This window comes from Gossypium hirsutum, chromosome D07, assembly GCF_007990345.1.
Source record: "Gossypium hirsutum isolate 1008001.06 chromosome D07, Gossypium_hirsutum_v2.1, whole genome shotgun sequence".
NCBI lineage: Eukaryota > Viridiplantae > Streptophyta > Magnoliopsida > Malvales > Malvaceae > Gossypium > Gossypium hirsutum.
In genome coordinates this window covers 7,148,023-7,174,884 of record NC_053443.1, presented here as the reverse complement: position 1 = coordinate 7,174,884, position 26,862 = coordinate 7,148,023, and the positions used below count along the sequence as shown (strand labels likewise).

General features: G+C 33.3%; 3 protein-coding genes and 1 long non-coding RNA gene across 5 annotated transcripts; 1 reads left to right on the top strand and 3 right to left on the bottom strand.

The window, feature by feature from the left end:
- Positions 1–5,667: 5,667 nt before the first annotated feature.
- On the bottom strand, positions 5,668–9,368 carry LOC107953339 (ketol-acid reductoisomerase, chloroplastic). The gene is made up of 10 exons (XM_016888625.2): positions 9,144–9,368; positions 8,978–9,070; positions 8,368–8,433; positions 7,787–7,927; positions 7,437–7,664; positions 7,240–7,357; positions 7,019–7,158; positions 6,709–6,876; positions 6,391–6,546; positions 5,668–6,312 (listed from the first exon to the last, which is right to left on the bottom strand). Exons 1-10 carry the CDS (start codon positions 9,225–9,227, stop codon positions 5,944–5,946), a joined length of 1,563 nt encoding a protein of 520 aa, XP_016744114.1. The 5' UTR covers positions 9,228–9,368; the 3' UTR covers positions 5,668–5,943.
- A 3,393-nt stretch (positions 9,369–12,761) lies between these two features.
- LOC107953340 (protein MICROTUBULE BINDING PROTEIN 2C) lies at positions 12,762–15,801 on the bottom strand. The gene is made up of 5 exons (XM_016888626.2): positions 15,377–15,801; positions 15,151–15,234; positions 14,126–14,470; positions 13,508–13,726; positions 12,762–13,217 (listed from the first exon to the last, which is right to left on the bottom strand). Exons 1-5 carry the CDS (start codon positions 15,590–15,592, stop codon positions 13,050–13,052), a joined length of 1,032 nt encoding a protein of 343 aa, XP_016744115.2. The 5' UTR covers positions 15,593–15,801; the 3' UTR covers positions 12,762–13,049.
- A 6,609-nt stretch (positions 15,802–22,410) lies between these two features.
- LOC107953341 (uncharacterized) lies at positions 22,411–24,762 on the top strand. Of its 2 annotated transcripts, XM_016888628.2 has the most exons (7): positions 22,411–22,609; positions 22,733–22,777; positions 22,875–22,943; positions 23,042–23,112; positions 23,505–24,240; positions 24,330–24,427; positions 24,516–24,762. In XM_016888628.2, coding segments are annotated over exons 5-7 (834 nt in total). In that variant the 5' UTR covers positions 22,411–22,609; positions 22,733–22,777; positions 22,875–22,943; positions 23,042–23,112; positions 23,505–23,506; the 3' UTR covers positions 24,518–24,762. The 2 variants fall into 2 exon arrangements, with proteins under 2 accessions (XP_016744117.1, XP_016744116.1); XM_016888627.2 differs by lacking the exon at positions 22,733–22,777.
- Positions 23,851–26,039, bottom strand: LOC107953343 (uncharacterized). The gene is made up of 2 exons (XR_005916035.1): positions 24,857–26,039; positions 23,851–24,519 (listed from the first exon to the last, which is right to left on the bottom strand). It is a non-coding gene; the product is annotated as an uncharacterized lncRNA (long non-coding RNA).
- Positions 26,040–26,862: the final 823 nt, after the last annotated feature.

The following is a 26,862-nucleotide window of genomic DNA, read 5'->3' as shown; positions in this document are numbered from 1 at the left end:
GTTTCTCGGAAGAAAAAGTTTTACAATTGTACATAAACATTTGGTACAATACCTTGGGAATGGTGTAAGGCCAAAGAGATTCAGATAATGTATCCTTAAATTGCAGTAGGAGAGGATTGAGAGAATCAGATCTTATACTCCTAAATTACAGTAGGAGGAGGATGGTTCAAATTTTATGTCCCGAAGGTGCAGTGGATTGAACCTTAAAGGTTATGGTGGATTGAACCTTGAAGATTATAGTGGGGCAAGCCGGTTAAGTAAGATATGAGCATTACCAGCTGAAGAAGATAGCATTCTGACGTGTTGGTAATGAGGCATTAATGAACAATGAGCAATAATAACTCAAACATTAAGGGATCATTTTCATGACATTTTGCATTCATGCATGCACATTTAGTTAGGAGATTTTGATTCATTCCGATCATAATATTCTAATCACTAGGCATAAATAGGCCAATGAAATAGATTTTACAGGTCATGTTTCCCAGAACAGATCGGTGAAACCACAAACCGTATACCACTTAAGTTGTAGTGGAATGGATTGAAGAAGATTGCAGATCTTGTCTTTCTGTATTGGCAGCGAAGTAGATCGAAGATACAAGCCTCGTCTCCCTGAGCAGCAGTGGAGTAGGTCGAAGATAGCAGATATTGTCTTCCTGTATTGGCAACATAGTAGATCGAATATAGCATGTCTTGTCTTCCTGTATTGGCAGCGAAGTAGATCGAAGATAGCAGATCTTGTCTTCCTATATTGGCAGCAGAGTAGATCGAAAATAGCAAGTTTTGTCTTCCTGTATTGGTAGCGAAGTAGATCAAAGATATCAAGTATTGTCTTCCTGTATTGGCAGCAATGTATATCAGAGATAGCAGGTCTTGTCTTCCTGTATTGGCAACGAAGTAGATCGAAGATAGCAGGTCTTGTCTTCCTATATTGGCAGCGAAGTAGATCGAAGATAGCAGGTCTTGTCTTCCTGTATTGGCAGCAAAGTAGATCGAAGATAGCAGATCTTGTCTTCCTGTACTGGCAGTGAAGCAGGTCGAAAACACTAGTCCTATCTCCCTGAGCAGTAGTGGAGTAGGTCGAAGATTGTAGATCCTGTCTCCCTAAGCAGTAGTGGAGCAGATCGAAGATAGTGACTCTTATTTCTTGGGCTTTGCAGTGGAACAGATTAAAGCTAAAGGTAGCGAATCTTGTTTCATTGGCATTGTAGTGGAATAGATTAAAGCTAAAGTGGAGGGGATTAAAGCTGAAGGCAGCGAATCCTATCTCCTTGGCGTTATAGTAGAATAGATTAAAGCTAAAGGTAGCGAATCTAGTTTTCTTGACATTGCAGCGGAGCAGATTAAAGCTAAAGGCAGCAAATCTTATCTCCCTGGTGTTAAAGTTGAAGAAAGTAAGTCTTATCCCCCTGAAAGCAATGTGACAGACTGAATATAGAAAATCTTATCTCCCTGAAGTTGTAGTGGAGCAGATTGAAGTTACTAGTCCTATCTCCCTGAAGTTGTAGTGGAGCGGATTGAGGTTACTAGTCCTATCTCCCTGAAGTTGCAGTGGAGTGGATTAAAATGATGGATCTTATCTCTCTAAAGTTGCAGTAGAGCAGATCGCATCAAACTTTATGCAGTAAAGCAAGTTGAAGCTACAAGTCTTGTCTCACTGAGGTTGCAGTAGAGTAGACTGAAGATAACAGATCTTATCTCTTTGAAGTTGCAGTAGAGCAGATCACACTATAACAAGTCTTATCTCCCTGAAGTTGCAGTGGAGCATACTGAAGATAACCAAGTCTTATCTCCCTAAAGTTGTAGTGGAGTAGACTAAAGATAGCGAATTTTATTTTTCTGAAGTTGCAGTGGAATAGATTGAAACTATAAATTACCGATCTTATCTCTCTGAAGTTGCAGTAGAGTAGATCTCATCAAACCTTATCTTTCTGAAGTTGTAGTGGAGCAGGTTAAAAATAAACTAATCTTATCTCTCTGAAGTTGCAGTAGAGTAGATTGAAGACCGGCCAAATCTTATCTCCCTAAAGTTGCAGTAGAGCAGATTAAAGCCACCAACCTTATCTCCCTAGCGGTGCAGTGGAACAGATTGAAGCTACAACAGCGAACCTTGCTTCCCCGACATGACAGTTAAATAGATTGAAGCTATAACAGCGAATCTTACTTCCCTAGCGGTGCAGTGGAACAGATTGAAGCTACAACAGTGAATCTTGCTTCCCCGACATTACAATTAAATAGATTGAAGCTACAATAGTGAATCTTACTTTTCTGGTGGTGCAGTGAAACAGATTGAAGCTACAATGGCGAATCTTGCTTCATCGACATTGCAGTTAAATAGATTGAAGCTACAACAGCGAATCTTACTTCCTTGGCGGTGTAGTGGAACAGATTTAAGCTACAATAGCGAATCTTGCTTCCCCGATATTGCAGTTAAATAGATTGAAGCTACAACAGCGAATCTTACTTCCCTGGCGAACAGATCAAAACGGCAAAGTCTTATCTCCCTGAAGTTACAGTGGAGCATACTGAAGATAGCAAATCTTATCTCTCTGAAGTTGCAGTAGAGCAGATTAAAGCTATAAATAACCAATCTTATCTCCCTGAAGTTGTAGTGGAGCAGATTGAAGCTATTAATCCTATCTCCCTAAAGTTGCAATAGAGCAGATTAAAGCGATGAATCCTATACCTCTGAAGTTGCAATAGGTCGGGTTAAATTTACCATGACAAGTCTTATCTCCCTGACATTGCAGTGGAGTAGATTAAAACCACAAACCTCACCCCCTAAAGTCGCAGCAGAGTGGATTGAAGCTACAAGTCGTATCTTTCTAAAGTTGCAGTGGAGTAGATTGAAGAATACAAGTCTTATCTCCCTGAAGTTGCAATAGAGCAGACTGAAGCTACTAATCTTATCCCCCTAAAGTTGTAGTGGAGCGGGTCAAAAAAATGGTGTCAACAGTTACTTTTACGAGGGAGCAAAAATAATCAATTTATGACAAACATATTGTTTTCTTCTTCAATGTCTCTTTGTTAAGTAAATTTGAACATATTATTTACCGAAACAGAATTAAGAAACTTCAAATAAAACAATCATTCTTACCATTAAATTTTATGCCATTTGTCACATGTTGTTCATACCTTAACTATTTTTGTACAACCATTAGTGTGTTGAGGTTATAATTTGTATAACATTTTCAATGAGAAAATTTATAATCTTCTTTTTTTTTTTGATTACATAATAATTATTTTTCTGAGTAGGATATATTGCCTTCTTTGAGTAGGATGTAAACGTCTAATGAAATCATTGAAAACATTAATCAAGAATTTAGTTGAGTCCAACTGAATATCAATAAGGCAATAAAAGGTAGCACTAGTTTAATCTCTTTAAGGGACTTGCTAGGGACAATGATAGGAGATATATTGATGTTGATAGAACAAGAAGTAGCAATATGCAGTATGTCTTAGAGTGGGTTTGGATGGGCAGTGCATTTACTTGTGATTAGTGTAAAAACAGCGATGGCAGTGAGATTAAATACTGTAGTATGAGACAAAAAGTAAATTAAACCTGCCGCTCATCCAAACCCACCCTTAACTTACTTTTCCTACCGAAGAAAATATTGAACTTATCAGGTATATTTAAATTTTTTTATTGAAATAATTTATCCAGGCTAAAAATAAATAAAGAGATCATGTTATATTAAGTTATTAATATCTATTTTATCAATATAAAATTTTTATTATTTTATAAATTTTTATCCATAAATATTACAAATTTTCCTTTAAACAAATAAAAACTAAATGAACAATTAATTTAATACAAAACTATGTTTCATTTCTATATTATTTGAAAAAGTAAATAAAAGTATATCCAAAAAAGAGAACTAATCTTCTAAGAAAATTTGAAAACATTATATTAAAAATTGAAATAAATTATTCGTAGGATTTCAAAATTTAAAAAAAATTAAAAAATATATTTCTTTCATAAATTCATATTTTAAAAGTAAATTTTAAAAAGAAAAAATTCCTCTGATATTATTGAATTTAAATTTGAGAAAATGAATTCTCGCAAAGATTTTATATTGCCAACATTATAAATTGATTGTACCTTTAAAATTAATAATTTTATTGATAAAGTACATCATTGGCCACTTAATTGAGTAAAATAACAAAACAATTACTCAACTTTGAAAACTTATAACTTATTTACTAAATTTTAGAAAAAAAAACCAATTACCAGTAATCATTTTCAATTACATCTATATCAAAAAGTTGACCTATCATGGTTAATGGTCATCTTGGCATCCCACGGTGGAAACAGTCCCAATTTAAGAACTCTAGCTGGGCTGGGTAGTAGAAAAAGAAGAATAAGAATAAGAATAAGAATAAGAGAAGAAATAGAAATACCCTAGCTACAACTGTTTTGTTCCTCTAAGACGACTCTATCGAATCTCTGTCACTTTTTTTTTTCTTCTCTTCTTCTCATCTCCTCTATTTTCTTTTTTTCCATAACTTTAGTCATCACGGTTCATGGCCTTCTCCGGCCAACCGTCATCACCAAGTGGCTGTTCTTTGTCTCTTTTCGAATCTCACTTCAGATCTGCCAATAGGTTTTCAAAATTCTGAGATAAACACCTCAAAGCATTGAATAAGGCTTCAACGGATCTCTGTCGTCCATTGTCGGATCACCACCATATTCCGACCACAACTCTTCTTCAATCAACCATGACTCTTGACCGCTTGGATCATCGAACTGGTGGCTTGAGTTCTCCAACCCGTAAAACACAAAATGGGTGTGGGTTTCTTTTCTTTTGATTCTCTTTTTTATTTTTTAGTTTTTTTTACTTCTCTCTTTTGATGCAAGCCAATTAGGGATTATTGTTCTATTTTTGCTGGTTTGATTTTGGATGCTTGCTATTTGGAATATTTGTTTTTGGTTGGTATTTCACATGTATAGAATGTCTAAGGGTTGGGATTTGGTGGTTATGGTAGTAGTGTCTTGACAAAGGAGTGACAATGAGTGATGCTGGTGTGGTGATTAAATGATAGTAAGCTTGTGGAGGTGGCCAATGTCGAGGGTGGTAATGAGAGAGCCAAGAGGGATGAAGAAAAATGGTGAAAAAGCCCCCCCCTTTCTCTAGTTAAAATGGTGAAAAAGGGTGGCCAATGTCGAGGGTGGTAATGTAGCAAGTTAATTGGCCATGTCAGCTAGTTAATTGCCACATCACCTATTCTGTTAGCCTGTAACGAAAATGTTAGTGGGTGATTGTTTTGTTATTTTCCTAAAGTTTATTGACTGGGTTGAAAGTTGAGTGATTGTTTTGTTATTTTCTCAAAGTTGAGTGATTGTTAGTGTAATTTATCTAATTTTATTTTAAAATTTAAAATTATAATCATAAATAATTTTATTTATAAAAAATTACAATACCTTGCATAGGTCGAATTAAAACTCGACCCGACAGAGCTCGGGTCTCGAAGATGAATATTTTAACTCAAAGTTGATTAGAAAAGTGTTAAGATCTTTGCCATTAAGGTCACAGACATCGAGGAAACAAATGACAGAGAGATTGAGTCCTTATAGACTTTTGAGATGTATTTTGAAGAAGGCCAAAGGAGCACATAGAATTATTGTTTTGCAAGTGATAAACGCAATGACCACTGCAATTGAAGATCTCCAACAATAAACTGTTTTGCTTACTCATATATAACTTCAACAAAACTTTCAAAAAGCAGTCTAAAAGATTCACCAAAAGCATTCTCGAGTAAATCCAAAGGAGTCATATCAAAGAAGAGGCTGATAAGGAAGAAAAAAAAAAGGGAATCTAGTGCCATTAGTGTTCAAACACCCTAAAGACATAGCTAAAACTACATCACTCATTTATAAACGAGGTGAAAGTTTTGGCTTAAACACACTATAGCTGCCCACTCAAGTTCCAAGATTCCACCTACTCAATTGCCAGATTGACGCAACTCTGGTCGCACAAAATCAGCATCAGGGTGCACTGAAATGTCAACCGTTGGCCTCATTTGAGCACAAACTTCGATAGCACCATGCACTGGGTCTGACAAGAAGTTGCTAAGCAGATCCTGGTTGATGGGAGTGCCATTATCGACAGCCACCAAAGCCTGTTGGGTTAGGATGTAATCGAACCGAGGGGCCCATTTCCTGGATCCCAATCGTGCTGTTGTAGAGCAATTGTCAACCATGAAAGAAACTCCACGAGCATGCATAAATGGATTTAACGAATCCACTGCCTCTATCACACTCTCGTTGATGATCTCAGAGTACGAGTGCCCTTTCTTCCTCAATATCTCGATCTGCAATTATTCAAACCAATATAAAAATCATCAGACAAGTTTGACAACCTTCGTCTATATCAAAGGCAAGCATCATACCTGAGCCATCATCAAGGCCACATAGACACCGGCAGTAAATGGATACAATGGCCCTAAATCACCAGATGGACGTGCCTTTCGGACTCGCTCACCGACTTTCCACATGCGTGTTTGATCAATTTTTCCCATAGGGAAAGCAGGGAGACCATCCTTCTCCTATAAAACAATTCCAAACACAATGAATCTTGCTGGTCCAGAGTGTGAATAAATCCATAAATTATATAACAATAATTCTGTGCAACCTTAAATTCAAAATAGTGAGAAACTCGTATCCATTACAAGTCGAAGTATCAACAGCTGATTAAAGAAAATACTTACATAAAATCGTTGCGCAGCCAATACAACACTACGGATTTCACTTCCACTAGCTACATCTTCATAACACTCATACAGTATATCCATGCATGGGTGATAAGATGCACTATAGGCAATCTCGAATTCCCTTTTTCCCTCTTCGGACAAGGAATTGTACACAGCCAAGATGCCCTATTAAAGGAAAAAAAATAGACTACAGTAAATAAATGCAAACACTTAACAGGTCCAACTGCACCAATAGTAGAGCAAAAGAGAGAAGTAGATAAAGATTAGGAAATATAAGAGGTTCAAGAAATTGGACACAATGGACAACCTTTGTTGAGATGGTCTTTGATATAATTCCTGTAATGCATTCAACAGTGTTTTTGTAAGCAAGATCCTCGCTCATTCCGTTTTCGGTGTATCTTCTAAACAAACACTCCACAATTCCATGAACAGCACCGAGAAGAATGCCTAGAAATGATTGTCGAAGCACAATAAGCTAAAAGAAAAAGCATATAAGTTGATCGCAGAAGTGAATGGTAAATTACTTACCCCGCTCCCCGAATATGTCACTCTTGTACTCCTGTTCTAAAGTAGTAACAAAGGTGAAAGGTGATCCAAGGGCAACCGACCACCCCAAGGCAACATCAGTAGCTCTACCATCAAAGTCCTGTGCACAAAGAAAATTACTCAATGCCTTAACAGGAAAAAGAAGAAAATAAACGGAACAAGACAAGGAAAAAAAATACCTGATGGACTCCAAAACTAGAATTGATTCCAGCACCGTTGATCTCTTTGCCTTGAACATAAAGTCTCCTTACAGATGGACCCATTCCTTTAGGACACACAGCAATTACACTAACGTTCTTTGGGAAATCAAGTCCCATTGATTGCAAGTGTCCAAGAAGAAAGCCATGGGAAAGCCCAAGGATGCTATTTGGTTTCATGTGGGAGAATATCTTCTCATGATTGTCAGCCTGCAAAATCACATAGAATTCAATTCTTTGTGCAAGGAAAATCATATAAGTAGTAAGACCAATGACCAACCAGTTATTTTCATTAGTAGTTTAGACAAAAGAAATATTATATTGAAACAAACCTGTGCAGCATCAGAAATTAAGAGTAATACAAGATCACTTCCAGAAATAGTTTCCCACATATCACCCAAAGTGCCATTTTCTTCAGAGAACCCAGCAGCGCGAGCTTCGGCAAAAGAAGGAGAACCCTTCCTGAGTCCAACCTGTAATTTTATATTATTTAAATATTTCTCAAAAATATTATATTATATTTTATAAATGTAAATGCCTACCATCTTTAAAATAAATAAAAAATAAAACCATTAAAATTTTGTACGTATTATAAATTTTTTTTCTATTTTCTATTTTAACATTCTAGTTTTTTTTAGCAGGTGTACCTAAACAACTAAAACTTAAAAAACCTAAAAAGGCTAAAGCTTGAAATGTTTAAGAATTTGAGTAACATTAATTTATTTTCTTTCCAGCTTAAAACACCATATTTTTTTCTTTAACGTTATGAAAGCCTGAAAATGAGAATAGCGGGCTGTTATTGTGGTTATTCTTGCGGCCATTATTCGCCGCTATTGTTGTGATTTATATTCACAACCATTTTCTTCCGCTATTTGAATTGCTGATAACAACGTAACTGAACTAAAGAGATCACCTTGACAATGATATTAGATTTTGCATCAGCAAGAGAATCCCTTAAATTTTGAGCTTGAGCAGGTCCCTGAAAGAAGTTTGTTAGCAGTTAGTAAGTTGAAGATTATATCCCTCTACTTACATTCAGATATACGTTGAACAAAGGGGTACTTCATGAAACTATAATGAAGAATATGAAAGATATAAACAGCAACCCATGTTGCTGGGGCAACAATATCCATTACAAGAAGCAAAATACCATTTTTCTTTAGTTGAGTGAAGATGCAAAGTATTTTTATACAACAATACATGGATACCACATGCTTAATAAACCAAAAGCTATATAACAGAACACAACGCACACGATGCCATCAAACCAGAGGCAAATTTAGAGGCCATCAAATAAATATCTTTTTTCCAAAATGATGGAATTATAAATGAATACAAAATAAAATTACACCAAATATTTTATAATTCAATTCCCGGATCAAATAATATTTATATTTACTCCATGCATACACGAATTGCAATGTCTAATATATATACAAGAGTGGATAAGTCATAAATGCCCATATATAAATAAAACGAAAATAAAGCCTAAGACAAAAAATTCTGGGGGTTTGGTTTGGTACCTGGGAGCCCCAACCAATAACACCAATCTGCTTAATCCCTTTGAAAGCATCAGGCAGCAACGTAAACAAATCTCTTCCTCCTCTCACAATGTACTAAAAAGAACCCAAATCAATAAGCTCTCCAAATGAGATCGCAAAAAAAAAAAAAAAGAAAAAGAAACCCCACCTCGAGGTGACCAGCGAGGGAGACTTTCTCTTTCTTGAAGACACAAGTGTGGAAATCGAGAGAGATGTGGGTTTGAGAGGCCATAGCTGAGCCGCAGCAATTATGAGTAGTCAGTGGGGTTGGAATGAGAGGACTCAAAGGATCTGAAAATGGACGTGAAGAAACCTAAACTAAAGTTTTGAGAGAGAGAGTAAAGTAAGTAACCGCCAATCATGGTAGAAGGAGACAAATATTCAGCTTTAGCAAAAAGGGGCCACAAGCGGTTACACTAATTTGGAATTTAGTCTACAAATTAATTGATAGTAATATAATTTAAACAATAAGGATTAAATTCTTAAAAAGATATAAAATGGACATTAACCTTTCACAGAGTAGTCATATCAGTTGAAACGTTTTGTTCTGATAGTGAACCAAAATAAGAAACTGAGTGATACCCATTGATTTTAAATTTATGTCATAATAAATTGTAGTCACGAAGGCTATTAATTATAATATAAGTATGCAAAGAAATATTGTGCCTACAATCAAAATTCTAATTAAATTACCGATAAACGAGAAGTAATGGTAAACATGTGAAAAATGTTGGTTTTTACCATAAATAATTATAGGGTAAATTTTTTTATTTAATTATAAAATAATCAATGTTGCCCTTTTTGTCATCGTTTTGGGTGTTTTCATTGTTTACTTTAGTTAAGGTTTTGGGAAGAAGGCGGGGAATAGACGTAGGACAATGGAGTTTCTCTGTGAGGAAGAGAGGAGAATGCATTGAAGTAGGGCCCTTGGTTTGTTGTAGCAAGGATAGGCAAAATGGGGCAAGTTTGCATTGAAATCAGCTTGGATGAACCTCTCAAGATTGTAGACAAGTAAACGTAAAAGAAATGATTTTGAGAAAGACTACATTTTCACATATCTGAAAGTGGTAGCTTATATACATGCTGAAGGTATCTGCGGGGAGATTGGTGACCCACCTCCGCAATGCCAAGGAGTTAGTACAGACGCACAAAGGATATTTTCCTCAAAATCATGCCTACTAATATTCACAGTCTGCATCTTGTAACTTCATTTCACATTCTTCTGCTGAATCATTTTTCCAAAAATATTTCTCTCAAATTAGTCACCAAACAATTGTAATTTCTCAAAATTTTAACTCACATACAATTATTTCTTAATAATAAAATTAACTAACCATATTATTTAGACATGAAACAATGCAAATGTAGTTATAAAATGGATAAACTATATCGGTAGTCATCTAACTATTATTATTTCTTTTTATGGTCGTCCGGCTATAAAAAGTTATAAAATGATCATTCAACTATTTGAAATTTTCTTTTTTGGTCATCAACTATTAAATTATTAACGGAAAAATAATTTGGCAGCTTTTAAAATTGACTTAGTAATAACTTTAACACTTAACATTTTTACATTGTATCAATACTAATATTATTCAATATTAAAAGTACAATTATTTAATTCAAAATTTGAATGCAAAAATATATCATAAAAACTTTTGATTTCTAATATTATATAATTCAAATGTGAAATTGTTGTATTTAAAAGTATAAGAAGAATTACTTCATTAAAAAAAACATATATTGAAAATAGTATTTTGTGATGTACAATTTTTTTTTAATTGTTCTGCACACAGTTTAAGAAATTTGTTTGGAACAAAAAAAAATTATACAATTTCTTAGTAATTTGAAAAGACTTATTTATATATAAAATTTATCAAACATATTAATATAAGATGTGGGGTCATTATTAATAAGCAACATTTATAATTGTTTGCATTTATATAATTTGATTTATTTTTAAAAGTGGTTAAATTTATATGGTAATAATGAATTTAAAAAAAAAATACTTTATGTTTTTATCACATTAACTAAAGAACATTTTCATATCTCACATCACACTCATACTAAATAAATGTTAATTTTTTCACTATTTTCATGAGCCTCTAGAGTAATAAATTCATGAGAAATGAGTTACAGTTTGGGGTGTTTGGTTCGTAGAATATTAAATTACGGGAATGTAAAATTACGGGTAGAATGTGAGATTATCTTATTTGATTCATTTGGTTGGAATGTAAGATTTGGTTCATTTAGTTAGAATGTAATATTCAGATGTTCGGTAGACCGAAGGTAAGATTACCTAAAAGCAAATTTTATCTTTGCTACAAAATATGGACCATTAACCAAATAATTAAGTCAACTATATAGCCAAAGAGCAAATTAGTCCATCAAATTGCCAATAATTCCATAATCCTAATAGTTGGAGGAAAAAAAGCTTAAAATCTTGTAAAGAAAAAAAAATTTAATTAAAAGTTATGATCTTAGTGAAATTTTCTATCGAAGTGGCAATTTAAATTACAAACAGCAAAGCAAATAAGCTTCAAACTTTAATCTATAACAGTAATATTAAATTAAACTCATAACAAAAAGAACATTGAAAATTGAAAATTGAAAGTTAATTGAAACTCACAAACAATACAATACAAAAGAAGAGATGGCGATAGTAGCCATTATACAAGGTTTCCTATTTTTACCTATCTCTATATACTCATTAATTAATTAATTAATTAATTAAGGATTCATAACAACTGCGAGAACCTCTAAAAAAACAAGCAAGAAAATCCATAACAATCAAATCTACAACAATCAACAAACATGAAACCTACCACAAATGTTGAAATTTATTTTGAAAATCTCTCAATGCAATAAACCACAAAGCACTATGAAGACATAACTAGAAATCGAAAATATTAAACTTACCTAACTGGAGACGATAGTGAATGATTAGGAGAGTATGAAGTTAAAATTGGGAAGAGAAAGCTAGAGATTTTGTTTTTCAAACTTATGAAAGAAAAAGAGTGGTTTTAATTGTTGTCTTGAAATATAATAAAAACAGAGGGTAATTTTATCTTAAAATTCAGATTCCACCCCTATATTATGGAATAGCCGTAATGTGAGATTACAAGATTGTCGGGATATTGAAATCTCATTCCATAATCTTTAAATACTGTAATCTTATTTTGGAATGAAAAAATTATGGGTTATAATGTTATATTCAGAGGACTAAACGCTCCCTTATAGTTTTTTGTATACAATAATATATATTATATTAAAGAGAGAAACAATAATCTTTAAAAAAAAAGAGGTATTGATTCAAATAATCTACAACTTTACTCAATGCATATATAGAGTCAAATTCGAATCAAATTCAAAAGAGGAAGTTCAAATTAAAACTGAATCAAATTCAGATAGATATTTGGATTCTTTTGCAAGTAGACAAATGAAAGAAATCTGAGATTCAAGTTATATGCAAAGTTTGCATAAAAAACAGCCAAATGGAGAGACGCCCATTGTAATTGCCGACCTTCAATGAAAGCAATAGTTAAATATACATACATATATACACATATATTAGAGCTTGACCGAGTTTACAAATATTCACATCTTCAATCTATAATATTTTTTTGAACGAAACTGTAAGACCCAATGAGTCAAAGCGGATAATACCCGGCAGGTATTGTCATACAATAAACATGCAAATAATAAAAGAGAAAGATGGGTGAGAGTGAAGGAGGAGATCAGATACAGTAAATAAACGCCGACAGTATGAAACCAATAGTGCTAATACATTAATGAGCTTGTGCGGAATGCTTCAAGCTAAGATCAGACAATTTCGAACACGATACGTTTAGTAAAACATGAAACCTGTGTAATAAACACAACACAACCTGAGAAATTTAAGCACTACTAACGCAATGGACACCAACACGTTTAATACACATTTGTGTTGTGTTGTGTTGTGTTGCGTTTGTGTTTACACAGCTTACACAAAACAAAACACCGAACGTGACACGTATACACGGATTGCCAAGCCTACTTCAATTCTTATATTGCTTTATTCCATACTTTCTGATCTGAAAAGAAATGATTGAAGATATAACCTTGCACTGGCAGCAGCAGCAAGGGATTCTTCATCTTGCTTCTCTTTTGTAGCAGCAACAGCAGCAACATAAGCTTGCCTTGCTTCTTCCATTTTCTGTAGCTCCTCGTCATTGACATCATCCTGTTTATGCCAAAAGCGGATTCTTCATGACTAGACAAAATAAACAATGAAATCCGCACTTTATGGGCCTAAATGCAATGATCTTAAGTTATAATAAAGCAATAATAGCCTTAAATACAAATCCATTCATGCGACTTTCTATTGTGGCAAATCCAAAAGAATGAAAAGTCATGTTAGGGAAAACAATAGTTTATAAGAAACAAACCCGTATACATACATTTATTCGGAATTTTGTTCTCTTCTACCATATAAAACCATTAGATATATTAGGCATAGGATAGTAAGCTTACCATACAAGGGAGAGGATCCAAAGGGTATGGTTCTAAATCATAATCATCAGCATGTGTAGTGGGATTATTCTTTGTTAAACCATTTAACAACAGCATAAATGATGAAAATTCTCCTTGCATGGAATCAATATTATTTTGCAGCTCCTCCACCTTTTGCTTCGATGTCATTGCTTCCCACTGTGTCTTTTCCAGGGCAGCTTGCTTGTCTGCAAGTTTAATCTGAGGAAGACCTTACTTATCAATAAGGATTAAGGGAACAAGAAGAGGTTCACAATGAAAATGTTTTATGTAGACATCTTTCTAAGTAGTCAAATGATTCATAGGTAGACAAAAATACAAAAATGGAAAACAAGAACCAGATATGCTGCAACCTTTTATAATGGAGGATAGATGTATTCTGAAATCAGATGACAATCATATTTTGACAATCAATTAAATAAACAATAATTACAAAATCTTCCAATAACACAATTAAGTCTTGTAGATGAAACTAATTCTTTTTCATGTCAATTATGGAATATTTCATCCTAACTTTTTAATCTTTACACAAGTAATATAAAACCACAAACTCCGAATTCACAAACAGATCTCACTGTTCCCATTAATGATGTATTATACCTTGGCATCAGAGAGTTGCAACTGAATAGACTTGATTAAAGAGTCCTTTACTGCAGCATCTCGCTTCAATTTACCAAGTTCAGCACGAACATCATTGATCTGGTTCTTTGAAAGCTCTGCTGATTTCAAAAGTTCATCTTTCTCTAGCAACTTCTTTTGCAGATCCTCCAGTTGTTCCCTGAATGAAATTAACTCTTCATTCTCTTTTTCTGTTGCCAAAGCCTCTGAGGAAAATATTGAGCAGTCCTCACCATCTTGATTATTACTACCATTCTTGTCGACTTTATCTTTTTTCTTTCTCATTGGAATTGACTGAGCTCCATTCCTCCCTTTCATATCAGTAACCTACGCGAATGAAAATAACAAAATTATAGCACATTTATGTAAAGAAAATTAACCATCTCAAAAATGAAAAGCTATTAAACTAAAATATGAGCATGAATCTGATAGTAAAAACAATTGCACATAAAAAATCATGTAAAACAAACCTTATTGGTGAGAATTCCTTTGATAATCCTACAAAGAACTTCCATTGCATATTTGTTCAACACAAACTCAAATGTTGAATATCCTACCATGGTACGATACAGATTTGCACAAATGGAAGCATAACACATTCATATCAAAACACCAATTTAAATAGGCTATGCCTAATTTCCAATTTTTCATATTTGGAATGCAAAGGCATATATAATTTCAACTTAGATACAGGTATAACAAGGAGTAAATCTATCTAATTCACTAACAGTATAAGCTATTAAAAAAATAAAGCAAGTAATACATAATTCCACAAATTGTCAAGTAAACTCAACAGAGGCTATGCCTAATTTCCAATTTTTCATATTTGGAATGCAAAGGCATATATAATTTCAACTTAGATACAGGTATAACAAGGAGTAAATCTATCTAATTCACTAACAGTATAAGCTATTAAAAAAATAAAGCAAGTAATACATAATTCCACAAATTGTCAAGTAAACTCAACAGATTAAATTGAAACAAGTGTATATATATTATAATCTCACATTTCCAGATAAGGATTCCCTTGAAGGGGTCTTGGTGTATATCATCGAACCACGCCTTGTAAATGAACTACTTGGTTTCCTCTCCTGATCGAACACAAGGTTAGTAAATAAATTAAAATTAAAAAGAAACCCATTACTAATTTCCCTGTGTTGTTCACTAATTTCAAAAAATTAAGGCAAAGAAAAAAAAGTAAAATTAAGTAAGGAGAGAAGAGGAGGAGATTACGATGAGGGATTGAACGAGAGGGATCATCTCGACGAGATCGTTGTAGAGGACGCGATCCAGATTGGCGTTGGAGTAAGTGAGTGAAGAATGAGTTGGAAGGTGAGTCGGGGAGGAGTTGCCGTTCATGATGTTGCGATTATCACCTGAAAGCCAGGATTTGGGGTCTCCGAAATTCGAATTCTCTTGTAAATTTACGAAACGTTGAGGCTCAAACATTTCTTTTCTTTTCTTTCAAAACAACGCAGAATAGATAAAGAGAAAAGAAAAATCAAAGAGAAAATTCGAATTTTGAAACAACTGAAGGAAAAAAAAGGAAGAGAGAAGTTAAAGTTTTTTTTTCTTTTTCAAAACCGTTTTTCGTTGTTTCCACTTACGGACAACGGATATTTCTTCAAATCGTATTTTCAAAACTATTTTGTAAGATTACAAAAATACCATTTCACTAGAATATTTATATATTATTTTTTAAGTATATGAGCTTAGCCCGTTACACTAAAATAAAAAATTATTCATCTAAATTTTTTAAAAATTTTAAAATTTTAATTTTTAAAAATTATAAAAATATAAACTATTAAAAATTATAATTTAATTTCTGCCCCTTAACTAAATTTTTTAGCTTCGCCCTTGCTCTCATCCATTATTTTTTGTGTCCATTATTATCTAATGTAATTTCAATAACTATTTACAAGTAAGTAAATTAGAAGTCGAATTGTAGTTTGTTTCCTCTATTAAAAAAAATAAGTAAATTAGTATAGGGAAGTTAAATAAAAAGTAAACTGGTCATTCTATTAAAATTTTTATCTATTTTTATGGTTAAAAACCGATCTTTACACGTCAAAATAAGATATACATGGCACACCACATGTTACTTTCTGGTTAAAATGATTGATTTACTCTTTAATCTAACTTATAGAAGAAAACATGTATTTAACAGCATTTATTTAAGCTTTTTTTGACATTTAAGAATGCCTCTCATCGTCACGAAAGGTAGTGACGTTTTAAAGAAAACATAGCAAGATATTAGACTTTAGCGACATTTTTTAAGAAATGCGACTATAGATATAGCACATGGGTGGCATTTAAATGACAAACGCCGCTAAAATAAGGTATTTAGCAATGTTTTTTTTCATAAAACGCTATTAAAAATAAAGCATTGAGAGGCATTTTTCATCGAAAATGCCACAGAATATATGACCTTTTACGAACGCTCCTAAATATTCATATTATATTTTTTAAAAAAATTACATTCCCTAATAATTATAATACAATCCAAACATCTATAATTTCACATTATTATTTATAAAATTATATACAATTCACCAATGAAAAAAAATATTTATAAAAATTAATTAAGTTCCAATATAACATAAATTAAAAATTACTCATACAAGAACATTACAATCACCGGGAATTTAACAAAGGCATCCCCCTAATATTCATATAAGTGTATGAAACTAGGTGAAATATCTGATGGCTCTAACTTGCTTATTCCCTTGTTTAGAGAGACACAATTGACTGACCGGTCTTGAACTTCCCCATTTATTTTTCTTTCAATTTTATTTTTACATTGGAATTTTAAAAAAATAAATTTGTTCGGTGTGGCCCTACAGATTGACAGTACCATTAAATTTATTTGTTTATTTATTTCACTGATATAACCATATTTTTATCCGTATTTTTAAAAAATATATATTAATATTAATATTATTTGACACAGTGATGACATAATTTTTTTTAAATACTAATAATTAGCTAATAATTGGTAGGGAAAAAGAGAGTAATTTTGTCAATGTGTCCGACTATACCAATAGAATAATAACAAATAATCTATTTTCGTAATTAATTAATTTTTTTATGATATTTTTATAAAAAAAGCCTGAAATTTCAAATGATGTAAACACCTTTCTTTTGGCTTGATTATGAGTCAACTGCTGGGTAAAACACTGTTTGATAAAAGGAAGCTGAAATCTTCAGAAGTCCTCTCTCTCTCTCTCTCTCTCTCTCTCTCTCTCTGTTCTGCAAATTATATTATTTTGTTATTCTGTAATGAGTCAATAATTCATACTCACTGTCTCTTTCCGTAGTCATACATAATACAGTGCAAAACTGATATTTATAAACCAAAGGCCACAGACAAGGCAGTTCAGAGGCTCCGGCAACTTCTGCACCACATGCGATAGATACCTGCAACACCCTTATCTCTTTTGCTCTCTCTCCTGCAAGGTTTCTTCCTCTTTTTTTACCCCATAACTCCATAACCACCACTCCCATTCTTTGATTGTACACATTGGCTCATGGCAGATTGACAACGTATTAAGAACAGGATATGGGCTTTCCAAGTTCCTATATGATTGCAATTATTTGCCATTACCTGACGTGGGTTTGGATGATGGTCTTGAAAACTACAATAATAGTAATTTCAGATATAGCACAAGCATAAAAAAAACATTGTTCCATTGGTTAGAGTCTTACCCCTCCGTGTGCAAGAGCGATGGCCATAACAGCGGAACATGTTCTTTCAGTTTGTGCTCGAGCTCCACAACCTGCATTGGGTCAATTTGAAGGCAAAATAAAGTGAAAGGATAGAAAACTAGATTGTTCAGTTGACAACCAACCTTTTGCTGGAAATTTGAGCAAATTTCTTCCTTTTCCATCATTCTTTCTGAAAGTTGCCACAATTGCCTGTCTAATTATCTACATAACTCTGTCTTGGATGAAAGCTGGTTTTCAAGTTCATTGAGCTTTTCTTCTTTGGCCTTGCAAAGTTGATCCTTGCCTTCGGCTTTATCCTCTAAGTTGTGAAAGTTCTCCACTGACTTTCTTAAAGCACCATCTTTTGATTTCAATTCTTGCTTGGCTTTGTCAAGCTTCCATAGATCAACAGGAAGATGAGGCAAGAAAAGTACATGTTTAGGTTTTAGTTCCAGAAGATATCCACTTCATGTTCTAGTTTTGTGTTAGGCTCTGTACATTAAGTAATTAGCTTACCATCTGTTTCAATTTTTGAAGCTCAGCAGTGTCAACCTGTGTCTTTACCGGACCCAACTCCACTCCTCGAACCCGACTTGCAAAATTTAATCAACTAAGGGTCTCACCTAAGTTCTGCTCCGAAGGGCTGATTTGTACAAACATTAAGGTTTTAGAATCACCCCCTACAGCAGATTAATAAAGGCTTTTGAGAAAGGTAGATGATACTTTCGATTCCTTCATATAATAATAAAAGTAATAACCCGTCATCATGGTTAAGTGCACCATATTCTATAACAAAGCATTCCCTCTTCAACTCTGGACATTCTTCTAAATGTGTTCATAGATAAACAAGTATGCGACGAATTCTATCTGAAGTCTATATTTGAACGATTTCACAGTTGACTAATAGAATATTCGAATAAGAAGCTCCTTCCATGTGCTTCCTTACCTAAGGAATCTTGGAGTTCTGCAAAACCCAAATAGATAAAGCTGATCAGATTTAATTGGAGAGGAAGCATTTTCAAAAATTAAAAGAGGAGATTTTGTATGGATAATTCATTTACTTTAAATGTTGATTTATCTCCTTATTTGCTTGGAGAATGTGTTTATCTTAGCATATAAATAGGCTGCATTACCTCACATGGTTGGAGTAAACCTTATTGTAAGTGAGGTTTCCAGGGTGAGTGTTTGTAACATTGGGATACTTTATTGAAGCAGCAATTAACGGTTATATAAGAGTAGATTGGACTTTAACCTCAACAAATCATAGATTTTTCAATTGGTATCAGAGTAGATTTCAAGAGTAGTTTGAAGGTGATCCTTTGTTTTGTTTGTAGCCATGGAGTCCACGAAGGAAGGTAATTTGATTACTCAACCCTAGTTGCTACTTGATTAAATAAACTACGTATGAGAGCTTTTATCATGTCTATTAATGAAGAAGCTTAAGAAGCTATTAAAAATTGGTGGACTCGACCTATTGTGATTGTTGCTGATGGCACCACACATCCTAAAGAAAGAAGAATACATACTACTGAAGAAAGAAGGGTTACTCATGGAAAATTACAAGCTCTAAATGTCATTTTTAGTGAAGTTGACTTGGACCAACTTAAAGTCATTTCTATTTGTGAATCCGCTAAGACATGGACAATCTTGCAAAACCAACATGAAGAAAATGATGTTGTGTGCAGTTTTGAAATTTTAAAAATGCATGAAGATGAATCTATTTTTGAATTTTATTTGTGACACCTTACACCTTATCTAATTACCGAATCTGAATGCATGACGTCACATTACGTTATCAAAGTAACTCAAACTATCTCAATTAATTTCACAATTAATTTTGGCATTCAGTCATATTAAATTCCATACATACTCAATTATATGCATAAACGTGATTAATTAATGTTAAAAGATCCTACATAGAATGTTTCAGAGTTAAACGGGTCAAATATGGAGATAGGATTCGAATCTGAACTCAGTATGTCAATTTCAACAGTGTGTCTCAAGACATTGAAGTTCATGTCTCGAAACATAGCTCCCTTGTTTCAGAAGTTTAGATTCGATGTTTGGATGTCTCGAGACAAAACGATTTTTATCTCAAGCTTAAAAATAAAGCAAAAATTATTTTAGGTTCGATGTTTATTAGTCTCGAGACAAAGTATCAATTATCTCGAGACTTGACAATGTACGTCTCGAGACATGTTCAAAATATCTAGAACGATCAATTTATTCTTGATATCACAAGACAATGATCTCCTTATCTTGAGACCAAATGGTAAAATGCCAAAATGTGCATTATCTCAAACATAAAAGTGATATCCTAAAGCCAACTAATTCACACCAAAGTTATACCACATCACACCAAATTGACCTTTAAAAACACAATCAAACATTTTAAATTCATAGCATTCCATGCATCACATTTTAATATAAGCAAGTAGTTAATTAAGCAAGCTAAACACATGCTTTTAACTACTTAAACCAAGCATCAAAACTAGCAAACTACTAACACATGCATCATTGTAAAAGATTATAAAAGATTGTTGAGCTGAGAAAGTTGATGTTTTGGATGCTGCCGAACTCGCGATCACTTCAAGAACTTAAATCAAGCATGCACACAGATACAAACTAATTTGCACACTGAATATTATATACTCAGTGGTATTAACATAATTTGAATTCAAAACATAAAAACATTAAGCTCATAAACATGTTACTAATACTTTATATCCAATTCATTAAATCAATTCCACCTTCTAGCATTTTATCAACATCAAGATATCATATCATTATTAGAATAATTTCATATTCATTATTTTCATGACCAATTTCACATATCATTTTCATGATTAGGATAACATTCAATTATCAAAACCAGAATGTTATATCATATTCAGAATCAAGATGACATTTGATTATGAGTATCAAAATAACTTTTCATTATTAAAATCAAAATGAAAAATCATTATTTACTTTTAACCTCTATTAACTGGATGCATACATAAGTGTACGGGTGTGCGGATTAATCCCCTAACACTCTACAATAAGCATCAAAGTGCTAAGAAGGCATAAATGCATTGCTCCTCTAACATTCCACAAAAATGAATCACACCGAAGTGTCAGAATGCTCCCACCAACAACATATATGAATCCTATAACATGCCAACTATATCGTACTATGTCTAACATATTTAATAGGGTAATTTCATAATTCTCATAATGATCATGTAATAATCATAGTTTCAACCTTTTATATCAAATCATACATTATCAATTTCTCAATATCATTCTCCATCATTTATTCAACAATAACATTACATTTCACACATTTTTATCATGATATCATAGTAAAAAACATCATAATATTATAGTGAATTTGTACACACATACATGACAAACTTACTAATTGTAACAAAATTCAACAAGGCATAGCAAACATATTCAAAGTGCCATTTATCATCACAATTTAACAGGATTAGTTATATAATTAAATTCATGAAAGGAAGAAAATTATGAAAGTACAAACTGTTATTCCTCGACGACTTTCACTTTTCTTTTGTCTTTCGACAGACTGACTTCATCTTTAACTACGTATGAAAATATAAATATATAAACTATGTTAGAATCCCACAATCAAACAATATAACATTCAAATCAAACATGTTATGAATTAATTTAGTTTGTTCCTTACAAACTTGAATGTCCAAAATTCTCCTATCTTTTAATTTTCCCAATCAAATCAAAATCTAGTCTCGACTTGTGACTCAAGCTTATAACTTAAACTAAAACATTTTTTTTAACATTAATCTCATTATAGATTGTTATCATATTTGCTCTTTTTGATACAATGTCTAGAATTATCTATAACCCCTTCCCAACCCTTAAATAGGAAGATAATGCGCTTCAACGCGCTTGAACGCACGTCCTCCTGCACTGGCAACAATATCGATGTCAATCGAATTAAAACTCAATCGATAACTTGAGATAAAACTTAATCAATCAATTAATTAAAAGACTATCATCATATTGTACAAACTCTATAAACTACAACCTTGAGGTGCAATGTAATGTTTCTATTCTCATCATTTAATTCATGTGGGGTTATCTCAAAGCATTTATCTTAATCAATTAATTTAAAAAAAAACATCTTTTAAAAAGTTAGATAAAAAATCATGTATAATTTATTATAATTTATTGAAAAAACGGTTAAATAAAAAAAAACAATGTATAATTTGTTGATATAACTACATATTTCTTTTGCAACTCTAAATTACTAACCATTATTAATTACCAAAAATATATTTTTTTTAAAAACAGCATTTATCTCAATAAATTAAAGTAATAATATTTTTAAAAAAAACAAATCATTAATCTCAATCAATTAAACTAATAATATTATTTTAAAAAAAACATGTTTTACAAAATTAAAAAATTTATGTATAATTATCTAAAATTATTTGAGTTAAAAGACTCAATCCGCAACAATATACCTTTCTTTCAAACATGAAATATTAAAAGAAATGAGAAAACGTTTATGTTTACAAATTGGAAGTTTATGGTTTTATTGATATTTAATATTGTGAGCTGTCCATTTATTTCTTAACCTTCTTTGCTTTTTCTTCCCTTTTTCAACTGCCCTCAATTCCTTTAACCATCCCACTGGCTGATTTGTATTTTAGCCTTTTTTTCTATTATTATTAATCACTTGTTTATCACGGAAGCAAGTGCAGAAAATTTTCTGGGTTTTTCCTTTGCTAACTCAAGGTAGCGTTCTTTTGTTACAAGTTATTTGATTAATCTTATTTGACAAATGCAGAATTTATTGTGTTGGATTTTTTTTTTTAACTTTTATATGTATGGCTTTTTCTCCATTGATTTTCTTCTAAGTTTTGCGATAGGGGAATCAATTTTGTAATTCCTTCTTTTTTTTCAGTGAGTACCCAAATTTTCAATAGATATAGATTTCACCAATATTTGGTTTCTTTTGTGTAACTATACAAATTCTCTTGTATATATCATCATCATGCAGGGGATGAATTAGTCTCTAATTTTCAATAATTGGAAAGAAATAGCCTTTATTCAGAGATGGGACATACTGGTTAGTGACAGCACAATGCCAAACATTCTTCATATCTTGTCAACTTTGCTATGGAATATTGACATTTTCATTCATTTTTGGTTTCTGAGATTTTTCAGGTAACTGCAGATATTTAAGAGAACAACTTGTTTTTGCTAAGAATTAGTACCAGCTGGAGTATATTAACTTGGTAATTTTCCAATATATATTACCAATGATACATTGATGTTTATTTTAAAATATCAAGTTCCCTTACAAGCATGGATGTTGATTTTGTGGATAAACAATTGCATTGATGATTGTTTTTAATTTGTATGAAGATATATATATACATATATATTGATGATATACACTTTTTGATTAATGCTTGACTATGTTATAGTTTCAAGATATCTCCCGGTCTTTTCATTTTCCTTGGAAGTACTCGTATTCTACACTTATCTCCGGCATATATTCATAAATGAGTATAGGCATATATGAAAGTGAATTTGTTATGTACAATTTCTCTGCAATTTGAAGCTGCCGTATATATATAGAGAATCCATTGTCATGCTCATGCTCTTGGCTCGTAAATCACTGCAGGGATGAGAAGATATAAGGCAAAGACCAATATAGAAGTTAATGGACAAAAGGGTGATGGAGGAATCAAGAACCTTGGAGTTAATGATTTCATGGCTCGGAAGAATCCGATACAAGGAGCATCGTATATGGCAAGTCCTAGTGAAGTAGAAAGGCGAAAGGAAGAAAACAAAGTTCATGATATGAGCGAGACCTTTTTGGCATCTGGTGCGCCGGAGCTGGTTGTATTTATTCAAGAGAGTGATTATCAGTCAATCAAGGATATTTTCATAGACAGGGAAGTTCCTTCGCGGAATCGACTGAAGTATAAGGGTATCTATTCCAAGTATAATACAGATGTGAATGGTGATAGTGAAGAACCTGGAAAATCTCTTAGTATATTGTCATCTATTTCCAATGAGATTGAACAAGATTTTCAGAATTATGCAAGGAAAAGGCATGCTCTTGAGGACTTAATGAAGGATGATGATGATGAAGATTCCGATGGAAGAGACGTTCACTCGCATGATAAGACTACCATGAGCAACCTTGAGGAATTTTTACAAGGTTCAGAGTGTCAACAGCCTCATAAAACCGAAGGCTTACCGAGAAGCCTAACAGGCCTGAGTCAAAGCATCGTTAACAAAATGGCTTCTGGTGATTGTGGTTCCATTGCAGCGAGTCCAATACCATGTTCCGGTAGCATGTCTCTGCGGTCAAGTAGTAGCACTGCCAGCTCTCATTCATTTGCTTTTCCCATGTAACTTGTTCCCTCTTCATGATCCCATTTCCTTTTCTCAGTTACCCCGTAAACATCGATGGCTCATTGATTGGTTTTTTACAAAACAGATTGCCAACGGAATGGAACGGCAGCCCGGTAAGAATGGCAGAAGCTGACCCGAGACGGCCGAAGAAGCACCAAAGTTGGAAAACCTGTTTTCTCTGCTGTATGTGGCTCTTTAATTGCTTCTTTTGTACCAACAGCAATTCTAATTCCTCATATCTGATACAATTTTCATTTGTAATGCTCTGCAGGATTCTAAAAACATCATGATTTTCAACAATGGTGTCATATTAGAAAGATAAAATTAGCAATGACGTTTGTCAATTGTCATACAGAGTGTTCTTTTACCTTCCAACATTATCATTCAACAAATTGTGAAGTCTGTTGGGTGCAAAAACAAATAAGACAAAGCTTGTCTCTTTTTCTTTCTTTATACTGTCTATGACTGGTACAAAAAAAAAATTTAATATTTATACAAGTCAGTTCTGTTTTTTGTCATTTTCATTAGTTTCCATTTCTTATCTGCTGTTCCAGATTTGCAAGGTTTTATACTAGTTTTACCTGAGATTCAATAATGTCCTTGAGATGTTACCTGGAAATGTAGGTATTTGGAGGATCATACTCCATACTCATGTCTGAATATATGCAGGATAATCAGGTTTTCATCAATGCTGGTCCAGAATCAGGAGTTGGCTTAAGTTTGTCGGAAATGGACATGGATAGAGACATGCGTAGCCATGGCTGAAAGTTCCTTGCTGGCTGTTTACGGCATAATTATAGTTTCCTCTCATGTGTCCAGCTAAGATATTGTAACTTTGTCACCTTTGACTAGCAAATCAAAGCCGGCTCTTCACTTTCAGACCTTTGCACACGTTTGAGGTCATTTTCCCTGGCAAGAAATCAAACCATTTCGAGTTTAGGTCATATGTGTATGAAATTCAAACCGGAGACATGAGCGTCATTTGCATGAGCCTCAGAGTAAAGTCATTATGAACCATGTAGTAGATGTTTACTAATTTCTGGCACGTCAAAATCATGGCTACAAAGTAAAGGGCGCCAGAGAGAAGCAAGGAGTCATTTGAGTGAAGGACCACCTCCATGTGCCTAACTTTTTTGAGGTGCTAGTTTTCAGTCGCCGTCCATGGCTATTGGAGACAACATGGTCCCTTGCTAGTTAAATCTTTAAATGATCCTTCCCATTTGGTTATCAAGGCAAATATTTGCCTCATGCTTGGTGTATTGGGCCATTCTATGACCACCGGCCAACCATCTTCGTTGGTCTTGAATTGAACTGGTTTTTGAGATATTTCACCTTCAGTACAACACCAATATAATAGCCAACTCAAAGAAGAAAAATGGAGAAGTTGGCTCTTTGACCTTGTGAATAAAATCTAGATAAATGAGAGAGAGAAAGACTCCGGTTGAGTTCCGAGTAGGTTCGGAAGGGAAACCTCTTCTCTGTGGACACTTGCTTCTTCTTTTTTCATTCATAGTACTTGAAGTTAAGATATGGAGATCTTGTTTAATAGATATCGATTTTTTTGTCATTAGCAGAGGGTTTTGCTGCTCATGAAAATAGTATATAACCTGCTGGATGGGGCATCTGGTTAAAAACAAAAAAGGCAGCTCACATGACTATAACCTGTCCAGCCATTGCCGGCTAGGTTTCTCTATCAGGATGTTTCTTAGCAGTGGCCAATGTTTTTTTGTTTGTTTGTCCTTTTGCTTAAAAGAAATTTACAGAATCCGATGGTACCTTAATGTTGCATTCCATCAAACCACAACTATAATGAGAGACTGTATAGTTAAAGAGTACAATTGATCGAAATTTAAGAAAAAAAATAAAAATTATAGTATGTTTCGAATTAAAATCATATCAATTTAAAAACTGAATCGAATGTTAGACTTAAATCGAATGTGGATTTCTGTTTTATATCCTAGTTCATTTAGCTATAACCAAAGTTTTCAAAATTGGACAGATAGTCAAACCGATTAATCTACTAGTTCTTTTTTGAATCGACTCAATTAATTCATTTCAATCAAATAAATTATTAAAAATTCATTAAAAATAAAAAATTAGCTCAACCAATTTAACCAATCCATATTGATTTACGGGTCAATTGATCCAATTCCTTTCACCAATTTGATACTCCAATTGATTTTCAATTTAATCAATCCAATTCCCGAAACAGTGAGTAAAAGATTTTGTTAAAACCTTACTAAATTTCGAGATAATCTGGGTTGGAGGCATACGTGGTTTTCAGCTCTAAAATCTGACTGACCACCGGACCCATGAGCAGCAAACATTTGGCCAAACGAGACAGCAGAGAACCTGGACCAGTGGTGGTCCAGCCTAACTCCTTCTAGCCAAGTTGATGAATAATGATCAACCCCCTCCCCCACCCCCCCCCCAAAAAAAAAAAAACCCCCGCATCTAGGCTTTGTAGCAAAGGCAGTCTCCTTATCATTGTTTCGGCTAAGAGATAGCAGCCCAGAACTCAACCTCTAAGTCCAAATATTGCAAAAGATGTCAATATCCAACACCCCCCCCCAAAAGGACCACATCAAAAAAAACCCTCACCTAATTTAACACCCTGC

Excerpts from the sequence above, each read along its gene's own strand:
- LOC107953339 (XM_016888625.2), bottom strand. The coding sequence starts at position 9,227 with ATGGCCTCTCAAACCCACATCTCTCTCGATTTCCACACTTGTGTCTTC. Across the intron at positions 7,159-7,239 it reads TGACATATTCGGGGAGCGGG|GCATTCTTCTCGGTGCTGTT; the intron begins GTAAGTAATTTA and ends AATCATTTCTAG. Across the intron at positions 6,547-6,708 it reads TGGCTGCGCAACGATTTTAT|GAGAAGGATGGTCTCCCTGC; the intron begins GTAAGTATTTTC and ends ATTGTTTTATAG.
- LOC107953340 (XM_016888626.2), bottom strand. The coding sequence starts at position 15,592 with ATGTTTGAGCCTCAACGTTTCGTAAATTTACAAGAGAATTCGAATTTC. Across the intron at positions 15,235-15,376 it reads CTCTCGTTCAATCCCTCATC|GAGAGGAAACCAAGTAGTTC; the intron begins GTAATCTCCTCC and ends GTGTTCGATCAG. Across the intron at positions 14,471-15,150 it reads GGGAATCCTTATCTGGAAAT|GTTACTGATATGAAAGGGAG; the intron begins GTGAGATTATAA and ends TCATTCGCGTAG.
- LOC107953341 (XM_016888627.2), top strand. The coding sequence starts at position 23,507 with ATGAGAAGATATAAGGCAAAGACCAATATAGAAGTTAATGGACAAAAG. Across the intron at positions 24,241-24,329 it reads CATTCATTTGCTTTTCCCAT|ATTGCCAACGGAATGGAACG; the intron begins GTAACTTGTTCC and ends TTTACAAAACAG.